Source organism: Leptonychotes weddellii, chromosome 9 (assembly GCF_054177405.1).
Source record: "Leptonychotes weddellii isolate Sample4059 chromosome 9, ASM5417740v2, whole genome shotgun sequence".
Taxonomy (NCBI): Eukaryota; Metazoa; Chordata; class Mammalia; order Carnivora; family Phocidae; genus Leptonychotes; species Leptonychotes weddellii.
In genome coordinates, this window is record NC_138377.1 from 50,821,832 (window position 1) to 50,842,407 (window position 20,576).

Genomic DNA, 20,576 nt, shown 5'->3' on the forward strand with positions numbered 1-20,576 from the left:
TTCATTAGCAGGAAGCACACAGCATGTTCATCAAAGTTCTTCCTCACTGACAGTTTAAACACGATATAAAAGGGTTGTCTCCCTGTAAGAACTGAGCTTTTCCTGAACTTGCATAACCCTACCCTGGATGCTAGAAGCTCATGAAGCTAGGAGCGTGGGTGCACATCACAGAGCTACGAGTCAGGAAAACGTTTGATAGAATAGACTGCATGTGGCCTGCTCCTGGTTAAGTGTCCGTATCCTTGGAAAAATGAAAACATGCATGAAGTGTGTAAGTGGGGTCTCTTCTCACCCATTTGTATCACACATGAAGAGCTGCATATCATTTGAAATGTTAAGCCAGGGGTGCCTGGGTGGCTCAGTCTGTTAAGTGTCTGCCTTCAGCTCAGGTCATGATCTCAGGGTCCTGGGATAGAGCCCTGAGTCGGGCACCCTGTTCAGCGGGGAGTCTGCTTCTCCCTCTCCCTCTGCCCCTCCCCCTGCTCCTGCTCTCTCTCTCTCACTTGCTCACTCTCTCTCTCAAATAAATAAATAAAATCTTTAAAAAAAATGAAATGTTATGCCAGATACCATGTATCTTAAACTTGGCCTGTGATATAATAGAAGAACTGTGTAAGGAAATGGGCAGCGTGAGGAAAGAGGATGAGTGGAATTATTCTTCTCTGCATGTTTTAATTTGTCCCTTTAAGTTTACGTGGGTACAACACTTTTCCTAGACAGTACCCTTCAGAAATGAAGTTTATATGGAATTAGGTCACATGGACACAAGCGAAAATCACCTCAAAGGTAACTGATAGTTAGCTATCAACTTCCGAAGAGATATTGAGGCCAGCCATGAGACTCATTCTTTATCTATCTTGACATTCACTGGAGGCTTTATATGTTCCAGAAACTCTTTCTTGCCTCTTGCACCAAACTCAGTAATTCTCTATCCCCCACTTCCACACTTCTATTCACTGTCGAAATAAAACTTAAAAACTCAAAATTATAGTCTCTTCGGCTATTAGGAGGCAATGAAGTGTGGGTGAAAGTTATTACCATCAAGTTTCAGGTATTATGATTGTAATATAAACAGTCTTATAATGCAACTGAAAAAAAAGAATAGTGGAAATAATTTCTTCAATAAAAGCAAGATTATTATAAAATATGCCAAGTAATTTTCAGTAAGTGTATCCAAAGCTACATTATTAAGAAAAATTCTAGGAGAAAAATGTAACTCTATATGACAGTTCTTAATAGCAAAAAAGAAATATTTTTTAAACAGGGAATAAAATTAGAAGCTTTTATTTAATATATCCATGTTATTGAGCAAAATGGGAAAATGCTGTGTATACCAGGTAACAAATTTAGTAAGCAGATTATTAAATCTAGCTTAAAACATGCTTTTGTTCCATCATGCCTGCCAGAAGCCATATTTCCATGCTGAATATTTTGTGTTGAAACATTCTTTTAGCCTTAGGGAGCTCATTTATTGTGATTTATACTGTACTTTTTTTTTATCAAGTGCATTATACAGTTTCTTGTACTTCTATAAATAACAAACAAGTGGAATATTTAAATGAAAAGATATGTTTAGTATAAATTATTACTCATTTTTAAAATGTGTCTAATACATTAATATACCAAATTAAAGACTGAAATAATTTCTTATATTTGGTATTGTAGCCTATATTTCCAGTTGTTTCCTTAGGAATTTGTTTGGAAGGTGAGGCTAAAATTGACTAGCTTTATTCACTGGGTGCTGATTGCTGTCCAGACAGAAGAAAATACTTTCAGTTGCCATCCTGACCACAGAGTGGGATACAAAAAAAGCCACCTCTGGGACAGTGCTCCCAATTCAGCCTGTGGGACATTTAGGGTATTAGTCTATTTTTGTTCCACTTATACATGCAGAGAATTAAGAGTTAGACTGAATTGTTTTCCTCATTCCTTTTTTTGTTTTCAGTATGTGGATATTTCTCAGTTCAATGTTTTGATTATGAAAATTATTTAACCATTCTTTCACAAAGTACAATCATATGATGACGGGAAATCTCAGTTCTCTACCATGTCCAACCATACACATCAGTGCCATCAGAGTATGGACTTGTAGGAATGAGTGGGCTTCCAGAATCGAGAATCCATGAGAAGTTCATATTTAATTCAGCTGTTATTTTGTGTACTTGATTTTCGGCTTAATCTCTATAGTCAGATTTAATAGTCTGTCATGTTGTCGTAAATTTACTATTCCTAGGATTGCTTAATCTTTTCTTTGTCTTGGCTTCTTTTGGCAGGTTTTGTTTGTTTTGATTTGGCTTATTTGTTTGTTTGTTCAGTATTGTTTCTTTTAGCCCTGGAGTCCAGTCCCTTCATTCTTCCCTATAAGGTATTTTGAGGCAGTTCTATTCAATCCTGTTTAAAAGTTTTTCTGAAATGAGCCATGTTATTACCTCAGGCATATATCTTTATTTTTAATTAAATGGCATGCACACATATTGCCCCAATCTATTTGTCATTTCAAATGCCACAAGAAAAAGGTTAGGAAAACTAAGTAATTGTCTCCTAATGCCAATGTTTGCTTTCTAGAATCATATTTGTCTACTTGCTTTGAACTGGGTTCATATATAGCTTCTTCAGATACAGCTTCTGCTTCAAGGATCTTTGACTTCATCTGTGAAGGAAATAAAGGAAATAATGGCAGTTTTCTTAAAGACATATTTTGGTCTGTCAGTAAACAGTAGATTATCAGAAGATCACTCTTGCATCTAGCTATCACACAGAGCTGCACAGCTTGTTACAATAGATAAATTTGTGTTCTCACAGATCATTAGGCACATTTCGAAAAGGAGCTTTGGAACCTGCCATTTCGCATACCGTAAACAAAGTACTAGACCGCGAATTAAAATGTAAGTAATCATTTCACAAGCATTGTTTACTGTTTTTCGAAACATTTTTATTCCCTAATGTGCCTATGTATAAAACAGAGGCAGCCTTCGATATTCCCAATAGGATATTCTTTTGACTGTTTATTCTCCGAAGATATTTTTTGTAGCAAACTACTTCAGAACTTGATTTTATTAAGTTTTCTTGCCTAAATAGAGATCATTTAATAGCAGGAACTGATATACTCATTACTATAAGTCTCCTACATATCTTTTTAAAGAATTTAAATATGCCCAATGGCCATATTTCAATAAATATCTTACATATTTTATAGCTTTATATTATTTCTCTCAGAGTCAGAGAATCAGTGTGTTACGTGCATGTCCACGCTTGCCCATAGATCATTACTTGCGCCCTAATGTTTTAATAAATTCTATTTTTTCCATGGTATCATTAAATAAATGTTCATTATTCTTGCTATTTCTAAAACAATGACGTATTTTGAATGCTAAAGAAAGTCACATTCCAATAGATCCCAAAGCACATATATATATATTTTTAAAGATTTTATTTATTTATTTGACAGAGAGAGAGACAGTGAGAGAGGGAACACAAGCAGGAGGAGAGGGAGAAGCAGGCCTCCCGCCGAGCAGGAAGCCCAATGTGGGATTCGATCCCAGGACCCTGGGATCATGACCTGAGCCGAAGGCAGACGCTTAATGACTGAGCCACCCAGGCGCCCCCCAAAAGCACATATTTTTAGGGAATATGAAATTATTTTTAATTATATAACTGCTTTTAATAATAGACTGGTTTAAAGAGAAATGAAAATGAAAAACACAGTTTGAAAACGCCACAAATTGGGGTGCCCGGGTGGCTCAGTCGTTAAGCATCTGCCTTCGGCTCGGGTCGTGGTCCCAAGGTCCTGGGATGGAGCCCCGCATCGGGCTCCCTGCTCGGCGGGAGGCCTGCTTCTCCCTCTCCCACTCCCCCTGCTTGTGTTCCCTCTCTCGCTGTGTCTCTCTCTGTCAAATAAATAAATAAAATCTTTAAAAAAAAAAAAAAACGCCACAAATTACTATTAAAAAGACATGTGACTTCTTATTCCCGATGAGACATTTTTCTCAGTATCGTAATTTCCTTTCTAAACTCCTTAAGTTAAAAAAAAGCTTTATTTGTAAACCAAACACTTGTTAGAAATAGCTCAGCGCCCAAACTATGTTAGAAGTGTATTTAAAAAAAAATAGGCAATTGACTGTATCATCAATACCAGTGTAACAAAAGTGAATTTTTAAAAACTAGTTTCTGATGATACACAATGTTATAAAAGAAATGGCTTAATTCCTTATAGGTGACGGGAATTAGAGGGGATTTTCAGTCATAAACCATTTGATTACTGCAAAGAGAGTTAATCTAGGATGGCTAAGGAAATACATGTGTAAAGTTTTATACAATAGTTATGTTCATATGTTAGTAACTGGGTACCCTGGGACTAGACATTTATATTTCTAACCCATTAATGTAGACAAAGGTAGTACTTTGAGGATTCCAGATATATTTCCCTGTGGCTCTAAGTATTGGACCTGATATCTATCTCTGGAGAAATATTTTATTTTTGGAAGTAGTTATATGGACAACAATACTCTCTTCCTACATCAGAATATGTTTTATGCTGCTCTTAGGATTACGTTCCAAAAATAAAAATCTGCTCTCAGACAAATACATGAAGACTCCCATACACCTCAACTCAAGCTAAGTTTTATCCCTTAATATAATATGTAAATCTCTGAAATATGTGATTTAACTCTTATCTTTCCAGTTACCATAGCTCAAACTTGATGAACCTCCTATCCCCCAAGCAGATCATACAATTTACTGCCTCAAAGCTACTGCTCTTACCATTGCCTGGAGGCTCTACCCTACACCACATTTGGCAATTTTCTTTTCTTTTTTTTAATTTAAATTCAATTAGCCAAGAGATAGTACATCATTAGTTTCAGATGTAGTGTTCAATAATTCATCACTTGTACATAACACCCAGTGCTCATCACATCACCTGCCCTCCTTAATGCCCATAACCCAATTACCCCATTCCCCCACCACCCACCCCTCCAGCAACCCTCAGTTTGTTTCCATAGTTAAGAGTCTCTCATGGTTTTTCTCCCTCATGACTTCCCATTCAGTTTTCCCCCCCTTCCACTACGATCTTCTGCGCTGTTTCTTATATTCCACATATGAGTGAAACCATACGATAATTGTTTCTCTGACTGACTTATTTCTCTCAGCCTAATCCCCTCCAGTTCCATCCACATCGATGTAAATGGTAGGTATTCATCCTTTCTGATGGCTGAGTAATATTCCATTGTATATATGGACCATATCTCCTTTATCCATTCATCAGTTGAGGGACATCTCAGCTCTTTTCACAGTTTGGCTATTGTGGATGTTGCTGCTATAAACATTGGGGTGCACGTACCCTTTTGGATCCCTACTTTTGTATCTTTGGGGTAAATACCTAGTACTGCAATTCCTGTGGCATTTTTTTTTTTTTGTCCTTGAAGACTCAGATAAAAACCTACCTTCTTCAACAAACACTCAAATAACTGCATGATGTAAATTATGGGACTCCCTTATTTTGCTCCTGTAGCATTTCTTTCATTTCCCCTATACTATAGGACCTACATGATGTTATGACAGTGTCTGCACTGAATTTTGACACACACGGGACAAGGACTTTATGTTTATAAGTTACAAGATCAGGACCTAGATTGACTAATGAGACATTTAAAAATAAATAAATAAATGAAAGAACAGTTGTTATCAATGAAGGTTGTAAATATTTTTTATTTTAGTTTCTATTAAATATTTATAAACTAATAAGATAAAGGATCATAAAAATCCATTCACTCTGCCTATACTATTTAATGAGGACTAGAAAAAACATCTTTCATTAAAAACAATAAATGAGGGGTGCCTGGGTGGCTCAGTCATTAAGCGCCTGCCTTCGGCTCGGGTCGTGATCCCAGGGTCCTGGGATCGAGCCCCGCATCGGGCTCCCTGCTTGGCAGGAAGCCTGCTTCTCCCTCTCCTGCTCCCCCTGCTTGTGTTCCCTCTCTCGCTGTGTCTCTCTCTGTCAAATAAATAAATTAAATCTTTAAAATAAATAAATAAATGACTATATGACCTACATTTGTCCTAGTTATAATTTATATAAGAAAATAAACATATGTATACATTAATTAAAACAATAAAGTTATCTATTTAACTTTTATATGTTTCTCTTATGGAATTTATTGAACATATACATATTGTCCTCCTGCTCAACCTTCAACATCACATAAATTAACTAAAATTTGCACAATTTTTAAAACTAATGTTGTCAAAAGGCTATATTCTGTGCAATGGAAGCTTGGTTAGTGTAATAACCTCAGTCCATGTAGGTAGTCTGTAGACAACCTTCAAGAGTTATAAAGTTCACTTGTTACATTTTGTCATACATTTTCCACTAGGGTCTCCATTCAATCATTCCAGTCTTTCAACAAATACATTTGAAAGTATTTTTACTTTTGTCCTTATTTATCTAACCAATCCAAAACTGACCACAGAACCACAGCAATTTTTGTCAGGTGTTAAAAAGCACACATACCAAACACACACACACACACACAACACGTGCACATGGACACACACCTACAAAATAGGAGTATCATCTCCTTTGCTTTAACTACTATACTATTATTAAGGTATATTTATTTCATTGTGGTGAGGCAAACACCACCATGGTAATAAATACATGAATGTATTATTATGTGTTTGCTTGCTTTTGTCACCTTCAGCATTGTAAGCCATATCATCTGGGTCCTACTTCATTTTATTTATTTATTTTACAGATACATTCGTTTAAGTATTTTCAAGGACTTGTACTTTAGTAAAGACAGAAGAAAATAAAAATATCTGGAAAAATGATGTTAACTGAAGAAATTTCTCTATGTATCATAAAGAGGGGTTCTCTGGCTAATATCAAGGGGAAAACAGAAGTTGAGAGAGGGAAGATGGGCATTTGGGACTGCTCTTTCTCAGGGGATGTTTGAGGATTTGGAAGAGATACCTATGAGCCAAAGTAGCATTTCTGATCTCAGCAATGGGAAAGAGGCTAGTGGCAGGAATGTAGAGTGGGCTCGGAGCTATCATAGGGAGAGCGACAGGAGCACCAGGAAGGCCACACCATCAAAACCCAGAATCACAGTGAGGTTTGATGAGAAGAAAAAAAATCCCACCTGGGCTCCATTCCCCACCTTGCCCTACACCACTGCCCAGCCTCTCACCAGCAGGCTAAGGAGAGCTGAGTAACATATAGCAGTGTAATACTACTGAATTTCAATAAAAATTATGAGGAATGCAAAAACATAAGAAAAATAGTGTAAAAGGACAAAGCAACAATCCAGAATCACAGATGTTCAAACTATCAGAAAGAATTAAAATCTATTAGTAATATGTTAAGGTTTTAATGTAAAAAAAAGGTATAGAAAAAGGAATGTAGGAGCATCAATATCAAGATTTTATATAATATTTCCATATCTTCTTTATAGTTGATATTTTCTCAATCAATATTATTTCAGACATGTTAAACCCACTAATTAAAGATATGTTAATAGAAGTAAAAATTGATGAACATATACCTTAGAGGAAAAAAGGATAATGAACTTAGATTTTATATAAATCTATGAGAACCTTAATTAATATTTTGACTTTCATAACAAGAAGAAAACATTGAAGCCATATACTAATCATAAAGCATGTATTAACATTTAAGATAATGAGTATTTTACGAATAATTGATATGTAACATTGCTTCTTTCTTAGAAATATTTTAAATGCCTTGTTCTGGTGTCTTTTTTAAATTTCATCTTGAAATATTTTAGATTTACAGAAGACTTGCATATATAATACTGAGAATTCCCATAAAGCCTTCAATCAGCTTCCCCTAATCTTAAAATCTTACATAACCATGGTATATTCCGCAAAACAGACATTAATTTTGATACAATATTAACCAAACTACAGACTTTGATTTGATTTTCCAACGAACGTTCTTCTTCTGTTCTAGGGCACAAACCGTGATAACATGTTGCATTTAATCATATCTCTTAGATCTTTTCTAATCTTTCACAGTTCTGTCTTTGTTCACCATGACTGACACTTTACAGAAGATACATCTTTTGTTGAATGTCCCTCCATTTTGGTTTGTCAAATGTTTTCTTACAATTAGTAAAGTATTTTTAATGATAAGTTTGTACAATTTCTTGCTAACTTACCCATTGATTTTTCCTTTCATACAAATGTTCTATATTCAGAGCCACTGAGTTTGTGCAAACTAATGAACAATATTGTGGTACTCTATGTGCACTCACATTGTCCCCAGAATGCAAAATAATTTATTGCTAAAGTGTGATTTACTTTAATTACTAATCAACCTGAGGACAGTTCTCACTTGCTGATGTATATGTTTTAACAAACTACTTATTTCTATGGCAACAAGATTTTAAACAGTAACTTTTTGTTAGAACACCATCGTGACTATATCCTGCAACTGCCTCTTGTCTGAACATCACTACCCAAATCAAAAGAGATAGGAATGCAATCCCAAAATTCAATGTTAGTTTTCCCCAATTTCCTTTACCATTCCAGGGCTTCCCTGAAGAAATTTCTAGTCCTGCCCAGCTTTCCATCTTATATCTCTTTTCTCTAGCTAGTTCCAATCTCCTGTTTTACAAATCATACAATGAAAAAATATTTTCTTCCTGGTCTCCCTTATTGGAATTGAAAATCTCAAAGCTGTGATAAGAATATATAGAAAGTAATTTTCATATAAAATAGTGCATAAAAGAAATTCAGATTTGGGGAAGGATGAAAAGAATTTTAAGTTCACCAGAAAACTATCAGACAAAGAATTCCATGGTAAATGCATTAAGGGAAAATGATTATGCAACTTTCCATATTTGGGGCAATATACATTAAAATATTAAATAGATTATAAAATAAGCTTCAATGGAGTCTTCCTATCCTTCCTATTTTATCAATGGGGATTTGCTTTAATAAATTTTATATGCCAGTCTTAGCATTAAAATTCTATAAGAATATAGCATTATAAAAGCTATCTATTCCTTTCAACCCTAATATTATATTATTAGATAAAATTTTGTAAATTGTCAATTGACAACTTGATCTAGGAAGTGGTAAAAAATAATAATTTGCATTCATTATTGTATCTATGGGTGTGCAAAACATGATGCACATATTAAAAGACTTTTCAAAATTTTAAATACCATGTATATTGGCTTTCCTAAGCAAAAAGTTACAAATTTCTTTCCATTTCTTTTCCTAAGGAATGGAGACTCAAACAAATAATTAGATTCTTCCTGGAATTCTATAATACATGTGAAATAGGGTACTACAATAGAAATTAGTAAAATAGTAATTACCTCTACTCACTACTTATTTGAACATTTTATTTTCAATACTTCAGGTATTTTTTTTTAAGATTTTATTTATTTACTTGAGAGAGAGAGTGAGCAAGAGAGAGCACATGAGCAGGGGCAGAAGGAGAAGGAGAGCTTAACCGACTGAGCCACCCAAGGACCCCAACACTTCAGGTATTTTTGACATCTTCTCTCCATACAAATCTGAAATTTGTATTTAGTCAGTCATTTGTACATGCTTTTTTCATTGGAAAACTTAAATCCTTAATCCTTATATAATCACTGATACACTATGGGAATTTATAGTGCGCTTTTTAAAATAATATGGTATTATCATTTGACAATTTAAAATTATTTTTAGATTCAGAGTCCTGACCAAATCAGAAAGGTCCAGAAATAGATATTCCTGATCAGGGGTTTTTACCAAAAAAAAAAAAAAATCATCTTACAAGAAGTTAGTATTTTCGTATGCTTAGGCAAAACTGTGAAGTAGGGCAATTTGTTTTTAACTTGATCTTTCCTCTCTTACTGTATTCTTCTTAATTACCACCCTGTCCTGGGTCTAGTGTCCATATGTTTCTATTTCAGAAACCGTATTTGTCCAATTTCAATAATTATCATCTAAAATTACTCCTTCTTGGCCACACATTAAACACTAGAAACTATGACCCGTACTGGATGCCTTTCCTAGCTTCTCAAATTATCACTCAGACCATATTCAATGTATTCAACAATTGTGTGTTACCACCCAAACTTAGTAAAATCAGATTTAACTCAAAAAAGAATTCATAGATCCTCCTAGTGGGGAAGATATTTGGACTCAAGCATATTTCCAGATGATTCTTAAATTGAATACTATGCTGAAATGCAGGCAATCAGATATGATATTGAGACAATAGGCCTTGTAGTCCATATTTTTAGCAGTAGTGCTTTAAAAATATTTATTACTTACATAATTTTACATTCAATTTGTACACTAAACTTCTAAAAGTGAAGTTTCCCTGTACTAATCTAGCACCTACTATTTTTCCACAATGACTTTAATTCTATTGCCTTTTCCTATTTATGTTATACACTCATTTAATTTTATTCACCTCATTCCATATAGCAGTTTCTATTTTATAGATCTTAAAAATAGCCCTAAGTAAAAGACTTCAGTAAATATGATCGTAACACAGAGAAAAAATGTTTACATGAGTGAAGCAGACGTTTGTCCATCATCTGAGGTATAAATATAGATTAGATTATTTTACTAGTATTAAGTTATATACGCAATGATAACATATAAATAATAATATACCAGGAATTTTCTAATCCTAATGACCACCTTTCTTTACAGCCACAAAGATGACCGTCAAAAGAATCCTATTATATATCTTTTAATTTATTATACATTTTTTATAACTGTAATTAGTATTCAGATTCCAAGTACAACTTTGCAGAAGGCAATAGGTAGAAAGAGATTTCTTATATCCTTTACTTTCTGTCCCTCTATGAGCTTGCCTTTCCTTTACATTAGAATAAATAAGTAAATAAATATTTTCTTCAAAACCTTTGTTTTTTACTCGCTATTTTCAATTTCTATTCCCACTTTCTTTTGAACTAACCTCAGTCAAGTTTGACATTTGATAAAACCGATTTTTTCTTCATTCTTCTTAAGATATTTACCCACATTCATAGATCTTAAAATCATTTATAGTCATACCCATTTCCATTCTTTTTGTGCACTGAATACAACTCCTTGATCTAAATGGGACCTTAAACCCTTCTGATCCTATGATATTAGTTACTGGCCCCCTCCTACCTCACATTCTTATTTTCCTTCAATCCATCTTAGATACTATGATCAAACATTACAATTACTCCCTTTAATGTATTTTCAACTTTCCATCATTTCTCCATGACTGAACTCTTAGCTGGTTGAAAAAATTACAAACCTTGTTAAATTAAACCCCCCCAAATTATATACTGCATCTGTGTGTCTGGAATAAGGCTGAAGAAAAACACAAAATCATGATGATGGATCTTACTTTAAAATTCTGACTGGGAACATAAAGTGCACTTGAAATGTCACCTAGTTCAAATATTCTTCCATTGTCTTCGATGATTATATCAGAGTTACCCAAGTTTTCTATGTTCATAGTGCCATTAGTGTCTTGTTAACTTTTACATGCCTCCCACATATCAAAAAAAATAATAAACAGTTCTGTTTATTAAGCAATTAAGTTAGGCAATATAACAAAGCTTTATGTCAAAATGACTGCCAACATTTGAAAAAAATGGTCTCTCTCTCTTTTTTAAAGATTTCATTTATTTATTTGACAGAGAAAGAGAGAGAGAGAGAGAGAGTGGCAGGCAGAGGGAGAAGCAGGCTCCCCATTGAGCAAGGAGCCCGATGCAGGGCTCAATCTCAAGACCCTGGGATCATGACCTGAGCCAAAGGTAGATGCTTAAACCACGGAGCCACCCGGGTGCCCCTATTACTGCCTCCTTGACACACTTTCTCTTCTTGATATTCTAGGCACTTCTTTACTCCCAACTCTGTCTCCTTAGTCTACTTTGCTCATTCATCAGCATTTACCTGATCTCCCTCTACTGCTTTATGTTTTTCTAATTACAGTTATTTACTTAGGTTGTCATCCAATTCCGTGGCTTTGAATATCATCTCTGCACTAATATCTTTCATTTGTATATTACTGGACCAGATTTATATTTCCAAGCTCCAGATTTATATTTCCAAGCTCTTATTTAATTGGGTGGTAAATGTAGCTTCTTATTTGCTTTCCCTCAAACCTGGTTATATCAGAGTTGACTGCTGACATTTCAATTTCCATCCTCCCTCTTACTCACTTGCTCCACATCTGGGAAATCCTATAAGAAAGCTGGCATGCTTTCTCCCTGGCACAAACAGGAAGTTCAAACCATGCAAGCCCCACATTCATGCATAGGAGCTCTTGCCTCAGTGCTGTCCCTTAACTACACCCAAGTCAGTTGCCCATTTTCATACCCATTGGGAAGCATGTCCTGTTCTTCCCAAGAAGTTATACTATACAAGTAATGAATTTGTACTTAATTGGCATATATATGTGTCAACATCGGTTTAACATCTGAAACTAATTATTCTTATGGAAATTTTCTGTATAAGATGATCTTATACAGAAAATTTCCATAAAAATAAAGACAAAATAAAAAAAATTCATGGGAATAATTTTAACCTCTCTAGTCATCAAATAAACAATAAAAATGCTTGTTTTTTCATTTTGGTCATCTATGAAGAAGGATTAGCAGTAACAAAAATACTCAACTCCATTAAAATTCAGTGAAATAAATGCTCTTGTACCTTATAGGTGGAACAGAATGTTAACGTGGTTTTTTTGGAAAGCAATTTAAGAATATACCAATAACAAAAAAAATTTTCATGTAATTAAAAACATAATTTCAATTTCAAATGACATTTGTTAGGCAATAAGCCAAAATTATGAACATAAATACCATGTATGTTCACACCTATGCAGAATTTAAAAAACAAAACAAATGGGGCACCTGGGTGGCTTCATCGGTTAAGCAGCTGCCTTGGGCTCGGGTCATGATCCCAGCATTCTGGGATTGAGCCCCATGTTGGGCTCCTTGCTCAGTGGGGAGTCTGCTTCTCCCTCTCCCTCTGCCTGCCGCTTTGCCTACTTGTGCTCTCTCTCTGTGTCCAATAAATAAATAAAATCTTTAAAAAAATTAAAAAAATAAGAAACAAAACAAATGAACAAAGAAAAAAAAGAGAGACAAATAAAAAACAGACTCTAAAATCCAGAAAACAAAATGGTGGTTGTCAAAGGGGAGGTGGGAGCAGGGAGGAGTGAAATAGATAAAGAGGATCAAGAGTGCTCTTACCTTGACAAGTATCGAGTATAAAATTGTTGAATCATTACATTGTACATCTGAAACTAATATAACACTATTTGTTAATTATCAATTAAAAAACTATTGTAGGGGTACCTGGGCGGCTCAGATGATTAAGCATCTGCCTTTGGCTACGGTCGTGATCCGCATCAGGCTCCCTGCTCAGAGAGGAGCCTGCTTCTCCCTCTCTCTCTACTGTTTCCCCTGTTTGTGCTCTCTCATTCTCTCTGTCAAATAAATAAAGAAAAATCTTTAAAAAAAATAAAAATAATAAAAATAAAAAATTACTGTAGGAATAAAAATTTCTATCATATTGTTAAATAGTACAGGTGGTAAAGACACTGCTTCAGATGCAGAAAATTGAAACAAATAACTAGGGTCGCATTGCTGATCAATTTTGAAGTGAAGATTCAAAGATTTGTTTTAATAGAAAAAACAGAAAAGAATTATCCATAGGAATGGACAGTGTTTATTATAAAAAGGAAAATAATTTTTTTGAATTATCAAAATTCTAATATATATGCTCTCTTTTTAATTAAATAAAATTTAAAAATTTATATTATATTCTTTTTTTCATTTAAGTATTTTGAGCAAAAGTGAAGATATATTAGAATCAGGAAAAATGGCATATTTTCCTAACAATAATAATAGAAGATATTGAATATTCATCATGTAAGGCACAGTCCTAAAAACCTTTTAATGAATTATTTAGCTGTATTCTCAGACTGACTAGAAAATTATAAAAACTTCAACTCTGTCATTTTTATCCTCCTCCTCCTCCTCAGTGTCATCAATATTGCTATCATAATCATTCATATATACTACAAAAACTTCATGAATATATTTAAAGAACCCAGAAAAGCTATTAATAAAACACTGAGAATTAAAAAAATTAAGTATCAGATAAATCCAAATATTTGGAGTAGAAAAATATTTTCATTTGTAATCATGTTGATCAAACTCATGTTATTTTAAATGGATTAGTACTTTTTAATTCATTTCAGAAAATAAAGTAAAATATTCTAAATTTAGGCAATAAGAGATAATTTAAAAATTATTTTATAAAATAACAAAATGATTTAGGTATAATCCTGTCACTGAGGCCAAAATGTTAGAAAATAATGTAAATCTGTAACATTTCAGTGTCTAAAAAATAAAAACATATATTTATATTGGATGGATAAGGCAAAACTCTTTTTAGAACAAATATTTGACTAAACTTCTTTTTCAAAAATCTATCCACTTGTGTGATTCAGCCCTGATTTTTGTTTCCCTGGAAGTTTATAAATGCTCCTGACTCAGTGGTAAGATTTTTCTATATTGAAGCATGTTATTTCCTATTATTGATATTCCTATTGCTATTTCTTCCTCTTGAAATCAATAATATACTAATGATTTTGCCATTAAAATACACATATCTACATTTGATCATTCCCAAAGACACTAATAGTGAGATATAAAATATTTGTCTCTCAATAAATATTGCTAAAATAATGTGTCACATCAATTGCTCCTGTATTTAGCTTTCACATTTCAATGAGATTTATTAGAGAAAATACAAAGTTTGTAATAAAGCCCGCAAATATTAAGCTTTGCCAGAAGTCATTTATATTGTTATATTAGTGCCAAATTTTAAGTTGTATGGGTTATATTTTACTAATAATAGTATCCCGACAACCAATGGCTTATTTTATTACTCAGAGTTGCCATCCATTCCAATTTCTCTTGGACAAACATTTATCACGGAAAGTCATTAAAGATATGTCAATATTGAGAGGAAATCTATTGCAGACACAGAATTATTTCTTTTTTTTTTAAGATTTTATTTATTCGATAAAGGGAACACAAGCAGAGGGAGGGGGAGAGGGAGAAGCAGGCTCCCCGCCGAGCAGAGAGCCCGATGTGGGGCTCCATCCCAGGACCCTGGGATCATGACCTGAGCTGAAGGCAGACGCTTAACGACTGAGCCACCCAGGTGCCAACACAGAATTATTTCTAAAAATAGACTTCTTGAGTATAATCAAAAATCATTGTGAAAACTTTTTGTGTGTAAAAGCAAATAAAGGTGTTTTTAAAAGCAGAATAATAATATGACTGCCTTTTATAAACAATAACAAAAATAATTATATGTCATTCTTATTTGTTGAAGGACAAAATTACATGTAATTACATGTACTTGTGTATAATGCATTTAAATGATAGCATAAAGTGTACAGAGACATACTCATCATTCCTGTCAAGTGTTTGAAAATTACAACAAAACTTTCAGTATTTAAATTCACTATCTAAAAAAATGACCAAATGTTAAGTACTGGGGATATAAAAATCAAGTAATATACAATTTTTTAAATGTAAGCTCTATGTTCAACATATTTTTATGATTTTGTGTGCATATGTATAGTTTTATAAAAATAGGATTATTTCATAATACTATCTTATTATTGTCTTTTTTTTTTCACTTTTACTCTTTTACTTGGGTTTTCCAGAAATTCCACCCACAGAGTGAGACTTGCCAACACCGTTTCTACCATGTATGTTCACTTCAACAATCTAGGATTTTTACCTATTTATTTCCATGTTGAAATGATGCTATAAATTATATGTGTGTGTGTGTGTGTTTGCTCATTGCTTGATTCAAGTCAGATTGATTTTTCTATTAGTGTTATAAAAAAGATAATAAAAAAATTTTAAAAGAAGGAATAGAAAGGAAACCATGCTTTTACTTTCATAATGTGGAGTCTCTCTAAGTCAGCTGACAATTCAAAGGTAGCAATTTCCAATCCTCTTGCTTCCAAATGTAGCTATGATTCTTGCCAATAAAATGTATGTGGAAGTGATATTTGTCACAGTAAGGCCAAGTTTTTATGAGATAAAACTTCATAAAAATACAGGACTCCTAGGCTCTGTAATGCCAGTGTTATAAGACTGAAAAGCCTGGATTCTTGAATGGACATGCAAAGGAAAATTTCTCATTAATCAGGAAGGCATCTATTACATTGTTCCATGATTATAAAGTAAACACATTTTTTTAAGCCACTGAAATTTGCATTTTATTTATTACAGGAACTAGAATTCTCCTAACAGAGGCAGAAAGCATATTTACACATATACACACACGCACACACAACTGTAATCCCAGACGGGAGAAAGAAAGTGTATGGAGGGGAGGCAGTATTGAAGGAAGCCTGGTCAACCCTTAATGAAAACCGAAGGAAAGATATCTTCTAAAATACAGCAGAAAAGGGAAACACAAAGAGAGCCATTCTGTATGTAATTACTCTCAAGATATTTGGTAACTCCAAGCTCCATTTTTTGAGGCAAGACTCCCACTAACAAAGCAGAGAACAGATGTCAAAAGGCTAAAAAATGCTAAAAATAAATGTTGGTAATCTCACAGGATATAGATAAAAAAATTGGATTCAGGGCCACAAAGATAAAGGGACATAACAGGTACTCCAGACCATTTTTTGAGACTCTTGAAAGTTTTTATCTAGAAAAAATATTGAAATGGAAATAAATCACTTTCAGGATGATATGCTTTTATTTATTTTTTTTTGAGATTTTATTTATTTATTTGAGAGAGAGCGAATGGGAGACAGAGAGACAGAATGAGCTGGATGGGGAGGGGCAGAGGGTGAGGGAGAAGCAGACTCTGCTGAGCAGGAAGGCCAATGCAGGGCTCGATCCCAGGACCCTGGGATCATGATCTGAGCCAAAGGCAGACACTTAACTGACTGAGCCACCCAGGACCTCCAGATGATCTGCCTTTACTCCACTTATGTACAAGAAGAAAATTTTAACTTCTCTGGAAAAAGGTAGCCTCATCCCAGAGACACAATTTTGTAAACACAGTATCTGACATGTGATAAAAATTACAAGATATAATAAATACAAATCCCAATGACTGAAATTCAAGAGTTAAAAGGGACAAAAGGAAATACATCCATAGATGATACAGATTTTGAAATAACTATAAAGTAACTATACTAAATAACTATAATATTTAAAGAAAATATATAAAAATTAAAAATTTGCATAAGAAATTAGAAAAGCTATTAAAAGGAACCAATATCATATTCTTTCACTGAAATGTTATCGACATCTGAAACTATTCAATAAATGCATTTGAAAGCAAATTATACATAGTAGAAATGAAATTATTGAATTTAAATATATGCTAACACAAAATAGCCACATTAAAACAAAAAGGTTTATAAGAGGAGAGGAATGAAACAGTGCTATCATTGTATAGACCATGGTGAAATGATTAAATATATATGTAACTGTAATCCCAAAGGGGAAGGAGAAAGAATATAAACTGAAGAATAAAGAATTGAAGGATATCTGAGATTTTTTTTAATTGGAAATAGACATAAACTATGGATTTTGGATTTCTGCACTATGGGATGGATAAAAACACAAGAAAAAAATACACCTAAAATATAGCAAAATTGCTGAAAATTAAACACAAAGAGACTATCTTAAAACCAGCAAGAGGTTAAAAATATACCACTCACAGTTTACTTCTAAGCATATATAATTCAGAACACCATGGATGCATATATTTAAAATGTGGAAAAAGAGTGTCAATTTAAAATTATATATTCAGAGAAAATATTTTTCAAAGGTAAAGAAGAGAGAAAAGACAATGGCAAAATATAAATACTGAGAAAATCCACTGTAACAAGAACTACATCAAAAAATATCTCAAAAGGAGCGTTTTTTTCTGAGTGAATGAAAATGATACTGAATGGAAATAGAGTAATTCTAGAATAAATGAAGGAACAGCAAAAGTATGCATGTAATTAAATCTAAAACAATATTGTTTTTTTGTGATATTTAAAATACATGAATAACACCATGGCTGATTTAAAATATATTAAAATAAATTTCATGACAACACAAAAGCAGAAGACTGTAAATATACCTACAAGGTCCTTATATATGTCAGAGAGTGCAAAAGTTGTAGGTAGATGTTACTGATTCAAGTATTCATCTTGTAATTAATTTATAATTTTAAAAAATATGTATTGTACTTACTGTAGAAAATAATAAACACATGAATTAAAAATATATCTAAAAAGGAAACACTGAAGATTACCAAGTACCATTTAATTATAAAGAAGATTATAATGGAACACAAGGAAAAGGGAGTGATAATACAAATGAAAAATAAAAAAAGACAATTTAAAGTGAAATATACCTATAATTATCTTAACTGTAAAGTAGACTAGTTTAGCAAAATACAAATACTGATACACTAATTAAATGCAACACTCTTCACTATTTATGAGCTATCTTAAATATGAGAATACATAAATGTTGATTATTAAAGGATGAAAAAATTATTATCATGCAATACCAAAGAAAGCTATTGTAGTTTTATTAGTATCAGATGAAATAGGCTTTAATGCTAGAATTAGTACTAAAGTAAAGAAGGCTATTCCATTCTATAATGTTATAATGTTAATCCAACAAGAAAGAATAAGATCATCTCGTAATATATAAAGTAAAATCTGACATAACTAAAAATAAAATATACAAATCCACATCATAGTAAAATATTTTGATAAAATTCTTAGAGTGAAAAACACATTTTAAAAACTAGTAAATTAGAAATATGTATAATATATAATATTATAGATAATGGTATTATGTATTATAATACTTGAAATTATGTGTCACATATATACTTGAATGTGTATTTTTAGAGTTGATGGGGTCATATATTTCTGTTTGTGTGTGTATCCTCATATATATAAACTGTGGACAATTTAAAATATGTATAGTAGTGGGGTGCCTGGGTGGCTCAGTTGGTTGAGCATCCAACTCTTGATTTCAGCTCAGGTCATGGTCTTGGGGTCCTGGGCTGGATCTCTACGTCTGGCTCTGTGCTCAGAAGGGAGTCTATTTCTCTCTCTCTCTCCCTCTCTCCCTTTACCCCTCCTCCCACTAATGCACATGCTCTCTCCCTCTCTCTCTCTAAAATAAATAAATAAATCTTTAAAAAATATGTATAGTATTCTATAATTTATACATATGAGAATATGTACACACACACGCATGCTCACATATAACCATGCATTTCAAATTATAAGTCAAAATGCACATTAGAAAATTTTAAATATTAAACTGATTAATAATAAAACCATCATATCAAAATGCACAAGCTATTACCTAGGAAGTCTACTCTTACATATATCCAGAGATGCATCATATAATGTAGCATCTCAGCCTAGTTATTTATAATCCCAATCTGGAAACAACCAAATGGCTATCCACCATAATAAAGTTGTACAAAAATAAGTTGTAGCATGTTGGTAAGATGGAATAGTACAAAACAATAAAAATAGTGAATTTTACACTACATACAAAACATGGATGAATCTGAAAAATATATATTGCTGAACAAAAGAAGCTAGACACAAAATAATGCATAATGCATGATTCCATTTATACAAATATCAAAATCAAGAAAAACTAATCCAAGATCAAAGAGTTTAAAGTCAGAAGAACATTTTTTAAAAAGTCCTGGAAAGGGCATGAGGGAGGATTCTGAGGTACTAAACATACTCTACACCTTGATCTGGGTTTTGCTTATGTGGGTATGTTTACATTGTAAAATATCATCAGGCTTTATACTTATAATTGGTACACTTTACACTTTAATAAAATGTATATGTTATACTTTGAAATGTAAAATGAATAAGTAGCTATTGTAATTTACCTTTCCACCTGCAAAAACCATAGAACGCTTTCTAAAAATATTGAATCTTTTTTTTTAAAGATTTTATTTATTTATTTGACAGAGACAGAGATAGCGAGAGCAGGAACACAAGCAGTGGGAGTGGAAGAGGGAGAAGCAGGCTTCCCGCCAAGGAGGGAGCCCGATGTGGGACCCGATCCCAGGACCCTGGGATCATGACCTGAGCTGAAGGCAGATGCTTAACAACTGAGCCACCCAGGCGCCCAAAATATTGAATCTTTTTTCTACATAAAGTATTCTAAATTGACAATTTTCTCTCAGCACTTTAATGTAATAATTCTATTGTCTTCTGTCTTCTATCATTTCTGTTGAGAAGTGAGATGCAATCAAATTGCTATTCCTCTAGTTTCAAATTGAATTTATTTTAAATTTCTCTCAATACTATTAAAAAGTGTAAGGACAATGAAAACCCTTCTCTTCTCTTAATCTCTTAAAATAAATCAATAATATGTTGTTGCCCTGTATGATATATTCAACTCTGACAACTTATGAATTTCTAGGGGAATAATTTCGTATGCTGCAGTAAAATGTCATCAACTCTAACTAGAATACAACAGATGTTTAATAGCTACAAT

At 33.1% G+C, this 20,576-nt stretch overlaps 1 protein-coding gene across 1 annotated transcript in view; it reads right to left on the minus strand.

Moving 5' to 3' along the window:
• Positions 1-494: 494 nt before the first annotated feature.
• LOC145723448 (uncharacterized) overlaps positions 495-20,576 on the minus strand; it is a 1,060,322-nt gene continuing 1,040,240 nt past the window's right edge. Inside the window, exon 14 of the mRNA XM_081830597.1 lies at positions 495-2,650. Coding sequence (XP_081686723.1) covers positions 2,631-2,650 — 20 coding nt within the window. The 3' untranslated portion in view covers positions 495-2,630. The remainder of the gene's footprint in view (positions 2,651-20,576) is intronic.